General features: G+C 41.9%; 1 protein-coding gene and 1 pseudogene across 1 annotated transcript in view; both read right to left on the reverse strand.

Annotated features, from left to right (window-relative positions):
- Positions 1–926: 926 nt before the first annotated feature.
- On the reverse strand, positions 927–1,804 carry LOC119329302 (annotated as a pseudogene).
- Positions 1,805–5,831: 4,027 nt separating this feature from the next.
- The window catches only part of LOC119329303 (5'-methylthioadenosine/S-adenosylhomocysteine nucleosidase-like), a 3,929-nt gene continuing 586 nt past the window's right edge, over positions 5,832–9,174 (reverse strand). Inside the window, exons 3-8 of the mRNA XM_037602319.1 lie at positions 8,657–8,761; positions 8,394–8,500; positions 8,235–8,309; positions 7,796–7,870; positions 7,184–7,276; positions 5,832–6,446 (exon numbers count right to left, since the gene is read on the reverse strand). Of these exons, the coding sequence (XP_037458216.1) occupies positions 6,249–6,446; positions 7,184–7,276; positions 7,796–7,870; positions 8,235–8,309; positions 8,394–8,500; positions 8,657–8,761 (653 nt within the window). The 3' untranslated portion in view covers positions 5,832–6,248. The remainder of the gene's footprint in view (positions 6,447–7,183; positions 7,277–7,795; positions 7,871–8,234; positions 8,310–8,393; positions 8,501–8,656; positions 8,762–9,174) is intronic.

Below are 9,174 nucleotides of genomic sequence, written 5' to 3' on the forward strand. Positions count from 1 at the left end.
CACCTCGGTTGCTCGCGGGAGGTCTACAAATGATTGTTCATTAATCAGGTAGAAGAGAAAATTGCAATATTGCGGGTAGAAAAGAACTGTGTCCAAACAAACAGTACAGTAGAATTATTGTAGTTAACTGATTCAGCATACATATGGCACAGCTGCTCCCAAAAATGAGTGCCTTTACTAATCACTGGATTTGGAAAGTATTCATTGCTCATTGCACTTGCAAAGCTAGCTACCACGTGATGGAGCTGCCAAGGTGCATCCATCAACCATTGTTTTGAATCCATGGGAGTTCCAGTGCCCATCATTTATTCCAGTATAACAATAGACCACCTTATTAAGCCGAGCTTCACTAAGCTGCACAGTTCTGCAGTCTGAACACCACCTTATTCCCCTATATGGCGCCAGTCACCAGCTCAAAGACGCAGGTGTCATGGACATGGAACCGGTTGTCAACAACAAAGTCTATCAACGTGTTAACATGCAGGTTGTGCATGTGGTCGGCTTCTGGCTAAGCATTTCATTTCCCATGTCTCCTATTCTCAAGCTAACCTCCGTTCCCCTTTTCTTGTCCTTGTTGCTTTTGCTAACACTTGGTATGTGAGATCAAGGTGCTGAGCTTGAAGCACGGAGAGAACACTCAATTGGCAGTCTTATATAAAGTTGTCGTTTTCTTGCATTGTTTCTGCCGAACAATTGGTGTATGGGAGAAAGTGGAAAGTGGTTAAATAACCCGCGGAGCATGGAGAGAACAGACTCAACCGGTTGTATATAAATTGCTCTTTTCTGCCATTTTGGGCGTCTTTGTTTGTTGAAAATGTTTATCTGCAGTCAATTGCACTAGATATTTTTGCACGCAAAGACCTTCGTACAGATAATAACGTGCCCACATGCCATCGGCAGAAGTGACGAAAAGTCTATGCCTGGTCTTGAGCAAATAACTATCCACGAATAGAAATGACGAATGATTATTTCTACACCAAATTACAAGAAGACATAGATCTAGCCAATGAAATGCAAGCTAATAATAATATGGTGGTCGATGTCTTACAAACAAGACACACGTACATTGAATGTATCTACATACACCAGCAACAAGTGCAGCCAGCTCTCACTATCGATGACTACTCCATGATAACGATGGGCTCGTCGGCGGTGTCTCCTTTGGTGCCGAGATCCTCAGGCTCCGGCAGGCCACCGCGTCGAAGCACCTGCACCTCCAGCACCACCTCCCTGTTGCCGCCATCTCCAGCATACCCGGACACCAGCTCGAACACACACGCATCGCCGACCTGCAGCCGGTTGTGGACGGCGAAGTGCTCCCAGCCCTGGTCGAGCCTCTTCAGCTTGGTGTCACCGCAGTAGCTCATGATCCACGAGCTCCCGCGGCACCGGAGCACCACCGCCGCGCGCCTTGCCGGCAGCCGGCGCTGGAAGTGGCTCAGGATGATCTGCAGGGTCCGGCGCATGCAAGAAGCAGAGAAGATCAGGGCATGACCAATTGATTATGAAGCTAACCGCCATTGTTGCCTGCTACGAGCGTATGGGAACGTCACCTTGCAGCGCCGTATCATACCAGCAGATAGGGCTTCTGGACGTGCGTCTTGCACATGACGGCGGTGAAGAATGGCCGGTCACCGGAGAGTGGGGTGGTCTCATCATCCTCGCTAGCACGCTGCTGCAAGACCAATTTTTGCACAGAAAAAAATATGTTCTTAAGCAAAAAACTGTGAAAATCAAAATATTATAAGTATATCCCAACGAGGGACAAGGGAAGGGGAAAATAAAACTGAGGGAGCAAAATATAATTCAGGGTGTGGGGGAGCAGATCACCATGACTACCAGAGAAGAAGAAGCCACTTTACTTGGATGCTCCACTGCTCATTGTGGAGCGACTGTGCAGCCAACTTTAAGGCTTCTGAACCAACCAACCAACCAGCAGTACTATGGAATTAAAGCAAATTAACCGATTTAGCACACATATAGACATATAGTACAGCTGCTCCAAACATAGGCAAGTATTCACTGCACTGCATTTCGTAGCTAGCATGTGATGGAGCTGCCAAGGTGCATCCATCACTCCTAGAGTTATTTTTCCTCTGCTCAATCCATGGGAGTTTCAGCACCCATCATTTATATTTTAGTTTGCCAATTCAACAACTCATCAGAGTAACTGGTTACCAGTGTGCATAAATCAACATATTCTCATTGTTTATCCATTTAATTCCAACTAAATTATCAGCGACTACATCAACCGCGTTGTCAAACGCTTCCTCTTTCGGTCTACGAGGGTACGTGGACACACTCTTCCCCTCTCGTTGCTATGCATCTCCTAGATAGATCTTGCGTAAGTGTAGGAATTTTTTTAAAAATTGCATGCTACGTTTCCCAACAAAAAGAATGAACTACAAAACTTTTATAAAACTCTAATAGCAAAAAGAATGAACTAAAAATAATCAATTAAAATATTCTGTTATGATCAACTAAAATAAAACTATAGTATTCTTCCATAGCAAAAAGAATCAACTAAAAAGCTTTTATAAAATTCTAATAGCAAAAGGAATCAACTAAAAAGAATCGATAAAAAACTAAAATTTATGCAACTGAAATTATATAAAATTTTATGCAACTAAAAAGAATCAATTTTTTTTGTTATGATCAACTAAAATAAAACTATAATATTCTTCAACATCATAAAGAATCAACTAAAAAGCTTTTATAAACCTCTAGTATTTTGAAACTAAAATTATATAAAACTTATGCAACTAAAATTATCAAAATATTTTTTTCAAAACATTAATAGCAAAAAGAATTTTCATAAAGAATTATTTTTGGTAGAAACTTTAATAGCAAACTAAAATAACAAAATCTGTTTTTGATTAAAGCATACATTTAAAATGACCTAAAAATTACCAAATTGAATATAATGATAAAACCCCTGTTCAAGAATTCATCCGATTAAGCAGTTAACTTGCCGATTAATCCCTACTCATAGGGTCCCCGAGTAGTCGATTACCCGATAAATCATCCGATTAATTGATTAAATGGCCAATTAACTTGCCGATTAGCCTATTAATCCCCTACTCACCAGCCGACCAAGCAGCTACCAGTTAATGATTTCCTCAACAATGGATAAAACACAGTAATATTAAATAGCAGGAAAAAGAATCACTCAAAAATCTATTTTTATAGTAAAGTTATTCACAAACTAGTGATTCACACAAATTTCAAAGAAATCAAATTTAAACTATTCAAATTTGAAAACTAATGGCACTAACAGAAAGTTTATAATTTCTATGACCTAAAGCAAAAAGAATCACTGAAAAACTGTAAGTAGAAACAAAAGAAAATAAATAAAGCAAAAAACAAAAATACTAGAAAAAAATTAAAAAATGCCACCTATTGGGCCACCACGACCTGAATACGACTAAAAACCCCAACCAGCTAGTTTGGCTAGGATTCAGGCCCGCAGCAGGCCCAGTAGGCCCACAAGCAGAGAGACAGGTTTAGGCCTGTAGGCCTGCAATAGAGAGGAGTTCCAAAGGGGAGGCACAGCATCGCTTATAAACAACTATATGTGCCTCTCAGCTAGGGAGGTGGGACTAAACATCCACCCGCCTGATGTCGTGCCAGCCGTAGCCCTTTTGTCTCGGTTGGTGGCACCAACCGAGACCAATGCCCACCTTTGGTCCTGGTTGGTGGCACAAACCGGGACCAATGCACCCCTTTAGTCTCGGTTCGTGCCACCAACCGAGACAAAAGGTCAGTTTTCGTCAACCCAAAGGGCGGAAAGCAGAGACCTTTTGTCCCGGTTGGTGGCACAAACCGGGACCAAAGGTGGGCATTGGTCCCGGTTGGTGCCACCAACCGGGACCAAAGGTGGGAATTGCTCCTGGTTGGTGCCACCAACCGGGACGAAAGGGGGGTGTTGTCGCGACCAAAACTTTAGTCCCACCTTGCTAGTTGAGAGGGGCTCGGAGTGGTTTATTAGCGCTGCTGCCACTGCCCTCTCGAGCACCTCTCTAATGCAGGCATACGTCAAGGTGGCAATGGGAACAGGGATGAGCGGGGATGACTCCACCATCCCTACCAATCCCCATACCCGCGATCCCTGTGAAGCTTCGCGGGGACAAAACACCCCCCATCCCTGTTAATGTCGAGTATCCGGTACCTGTCGGGTATCCATGGGGATTTCAAAGCTGACTGGGATAGGTGAGATTGGAGAAGACATGGTTGTTGGGAGGGGTGGAGAAAAATAATTATGTGAAATATCTAGGTATTAATCTATATATTCTGCATTTGTAGTACATATGGCATAGTTTTCGGGTATCCATGGAGTCCCCACGGGGGGAATGTTATACCCATCCCCGCCCCGCGAGACTAACAGGTACCCACTAGACAATACCCATGGGGCTAATCTGCCCCCACCCCCACTCCATGACGGGTAAATCCCCGCGGGTACCCGTCCCCACGGGGAATATTGCCATCTTGAGGCCTACGGGCCTAAACTATGGGCCGAGCGTCCTCGGGCCCAGGTTAGGGTTTGAACTGGTACTAAATTTTGGATCTGAAGTGGTACTAAATTTTTGTGCCTCTGTCCACTAGAAAAGTAAACGCGTTTTTCTAGAAATTCATCTGTGGGCCGAGCGTCCTCAGGCCCAGTGAAGCCAGCTCACTTATTATCTTGCCTATGCAACTTACAAAACCTTATTTCCTGCTTGTGGCAGCAAATAGACGAAACTTTGCACAGACGCCCAAGGCTAGGCTGGGCCGGCTCGTTTTCATTTTTCTTAGTGTTCCGGTTCTATTTTCTTTTTCTGTTTCTTTCTATTTTCTATCTTTTTATTTTTATTTTCCCTTTCCAAGTTTATCTTGAATTTTTCTTCAAATATTCAAAAAATGTTCATAATTCCAACATTGGCCAGAATTCACAGCTCACTGCATTTTGTAGCTAGCCTGTGATGGAGCTGCCAAGGTGCATCCATCACTCCTAGAGTTATTTTTCCTCTGCTCAATCCATGGGAGTTTCAGCACCCATCATTTATATTTTAGTTTGCCAATTCAACAACTCATCAGAGCTTCATTAACACTGCAGTTTTTTTTCTACAAGGTTAGGATAATGTAAGATCATGTAAAAAAAATCCACTCCCACGGTTCTACAAAATCACATACATTGGCTCCAAGTAATTTCATTTTTTTCTTACAAGGTTAGAACAATGTAAGATTGTGTACGAAATCCACCCGGCTCCAAGTAATTTCATTTTTTTTCTTACAAGGTTAGAACAATGTAAGATTGTGTACGAAATCCACCCCAACAAAATATTATACATGCAACAATATATACCACATGTTACATTCACTTGCGGAATGTTAGATTGTTAGGATTTCAGAGATCAGAGATGCCATCGCTGCTCCCTGGAAAGGCGAAAGAGAAATTGGAAAACAAATTGGAGGTCTACAAATTAGAGTTTGTCACAAGCAAGTAAAAGAGAAGGGCGCAGAACACTAGGTGGAACGCAAGAGTAACTGGCTACCAGTGTACATAAATCAACATATTCTCAATGTTTATCCATTTAGTTCCAACTGCATTATAAGCAACTACCTCTGTAAACAAATATAAGACGTTTTAATTCACTACTTTAGTGATCTAAAACCAGTTTTAATTCACTACTTTAGTGATCTAAAACCATTTTTAACAGAGGGTGCATAAAAGAACAAAAAAAGATCTAATAAAAACCATTCTTGTCTCTATGAGCTCTACAAATTAAAGTTTGTTAATCCTGTAAAAGAGAAAAATGCAAAATAGTAGATAAAAAAGAACTGAGTCCAATGAATAGTACTGTAGAATTATTGCAGTTAACTGATTCGGCATACATATGGCACAGCTGCTCACAAACATGAGAGCCTTTACTTCTTACTCCATTTGGAAAGTATTCAGCTGCCATGTGATGAAGCTGCCAAGGTGCGTCCATCAACCATTGTACTGAATCCATGGGAGTTCCAGTGCCCATCATTTATTCCAGTGTAACAATACACCACCTTATTAAGCCGAGCTTCACTAAGCTGCACAGTTTGTAAAATTCTACAAAATCCCATACAATGGCTCTAATCGCCAAGAACTTTTTACATAGGGGTTACGATAATGTAAAATCGTGTGTGAAACCCCCCAGGAAACATTATACATCCAACAATATATATTCAGGCTCCCTCAGTTTGTGGACCCCAGAACAGCATGGCGGAGTGTTCGGCGTTCAGAGATCAGAGATACATTTGCCGCTGATGAAGTCTACCACTTGCATGACTGCCTGGTCAAGCGCCATCGTCACGGAGATCAGGTTTTGCAGAAACTCCTCGGCTGTTGGCTTCTCCCCATCAACAATGTCAGTCACAGCTTTGACAAAGATAGCAGGTGTCGAGAACAAGTCAGCAACATATGCCACCGCTGCTCCCTGGAATGGCAAATGAGAGAAAATAAAACAAGTATGAGATCTACAAATTAAAGTTTGTTAGCATGTACAAGAGATGGATGCAGAACAGTAACAAAACTTAACATAAATGGGTATATTAGTGCTTATCTATTTAACTTCAACTATAGCATCACCTAGCAAGAACTATACAGATCAGTAAAGAACTACTCAAAGCAATAGTTCAAAACAATGCCCGGGCTCATCTATACCCGATGAACAGTAATTAAAAAAGAAGTAAAAATAAATAAAAATAAAACCTGAAATTTTTGACATTGAAGATGCTCATGTGCACAACGTGCTTAGAAATTTTCATGGTGCTTGGACATCTGAGGAGTTTGCAAAAAAAAAAAAAGAATCGGCTATGAATAGTGTTCTTCAACACACCCGGTTTTTTTTTGGTAAGAGGTCCTCAGATGTCCAAGCACCACGATATTTTGCACGAACTTTGCGCAAATGAACATCTTCGTTGCTTCAAAATTTCGGATTATTTTTACTTTTTACTATTTTTTTGAATTTACTGTTCACACCGTGTGCAGACTAGCAGCATCCTACTCAAAGGCTCTAATAAAAATATAGGTGCCTACAGGAGAACAAGCACCCTGTCAAAATTTTAGATTTCTTAAAGTTGTCCTGGAGCAGTAGGGTGAATAAACTCCATTTGCGTGTTATTTGCTAATGTTTGTAATTCATAAGCTGAACTCTCAAGCAAAAGCATGTACCTCCATATCCTTGACTGTAGCTTCATTGCTCAGTATTGCTGTCTCATCATGGGGGGACATATCCAGAGAATCACCAGTTGACAGTTTCCCAACCTGAAACAGAGGAAGCACAGCAACTTTAGAGAGGTCCCTAGCTCCTGAGCCTAGATATGCATTACTGAATGAAAACAAAAAATTCATTTCAGAAACAACACTGTATTGAAATAAACAGCAAGGCATATTCATGTATATTCATGCCGTCAAGTATGGCCAAAAAAATAATCCAGCAGATTGACAAGTGGCAACAACTAGCATCCAGTTAAGCCCTATAAGGGCATCGCCAACACTGGGCGCTAACCCAGGGCACCAGGATTTGTTCCCCGATCGATCGGCAGTTGGGCATTCCAAACCTGGCGCCAGCTACGGCATCGGCGCAAAAAGGGGAACCGGGCGCTTGGGATTTTTTTTGCCCCACAAGATAAGTGGCGAGTTCAGCGGACGGCTTATTAGCATCCGAGATTAGCGGTTTACACTGTAACAAGAGGCGCTAAGTTCCTTCTATAATTCTACGAGATTTACTTTGTTCTCTAAGCGCCTATACAAGCGCTTTCCAATGAAGATGCCCTAACTTACCTTCAAATTGAGTTCCTTCACTATATTCGGGGTTTCAAATGTTTTTCGTGCTCCAATTCCATAACTGTCAAAGACCTACACAAGAAAGACCATGTCAACATCAATAAGGTTTGAACAGAGAATGAAAGAATGACATAAGAGAGGAAATTTCTACAGAAGAAATAACATACTAAGCCATAAAGAGATTTCAAACCACAAACGTAAGCATTTAGTTCCACATGTTTAGCCGTGATGATACAAACAGAGCAGAGAACTCCTACTTATTGGGAGAATATGGATTGGATTATTGAATTCATTTGGTAAAATTAGCTATGCACAATTCTGCACACATATGACTTCCTAATTTCAAACAACACTGAAGCTTATCAATGGAGTCCTCTTACAAGAAAATGGATGCAATTACACTGTGGATAGAGAAGAAACATAAGACAGGACTCACAGGAATGGGTATTCTCCTGTCATGGAAAGCAACATCTGAAGCTAAGAAGACATCCCCAATACCTGCTCCTCTGGCCTAAAACGCAGCAAGACAGAAGATCAGCAAAATTGTAATATGCACAAACAGTAGCATAAATATTTGAACCAATGAAAAGACTACCTTAAAACCACCAGCAGTACCAGCGTTGATGATAAGGTCTGGCTTCAACAATTGTATAGAAGCATAAGTCACAAGAGCTGCGGATACTGTACCAACACTGTCAACCCCTGAAAGAGATTAGCTCTTGGTAAGGAACGAAGTTGATTATGGACAATTATATCAAACAAACCACACTTTTATGAGAAGTCGATCAGGAAAACTGATCCACAGAGAACATGTCCTTGCAGGCAGCTGGGAATACCGGCAAAGTGGTAAGAACTTACCAAGCACAGGGTCTTTTCCAGGCCAGACGAGATCGATGTGGAGGCCTTTGTAGTCGCCATGGTACCGAGTCCAAGGGGCACCTTTAGGAAATCTGTTAGGTGTGTGCCGACAAAGAAAGGTGTTAGCTTGAGAGCATCCAAAGAAAACTGAGGACCAACTGGTTCCAGCCTAATTCATGTATAGAGCATCTTGGGTTCAGTTATACAGTAACTAGCCATCCAACAAATCTGCTCAACGGAAACCGACTGCTGCTAAATTTTCCCAGCTCGCAATCCATTCCAGCAACAAATTTATGCTGCACCTCCGCGCAGACCCAATCCTTGCGGCAACAAGACAGGAAATCTATCTAGGCATACACTTGCATCTAAACTCCACTGTATTTTTGGAGCTGCGAACAGAGCTAGTGGGCTACGCGTATTACCGCAGAACAACATGCCAAGTAACTAACTACTCAACTAGCATGCCATATCGACCAGTAAGTAGCTGCTCATCCGTTTCTAAGTTCTGAATTCTGAAC

This window comes from Triticum dicoccoides, chromosome 7A (genome assembly GCF_002162155.2).
Source record: "Triticum dicoccoides isolate Atlit2015 ecotype Zavitan chromosome 7A, WEW_v2.0, whole genome shotgun sequence".
Classification (NCBI taxonomy): Eukaryota; Viridiplantae; Streptophyta; class Magnoliopsida; order Poales; family Poaceae; genus Triticum; species Triticum dicoccoides.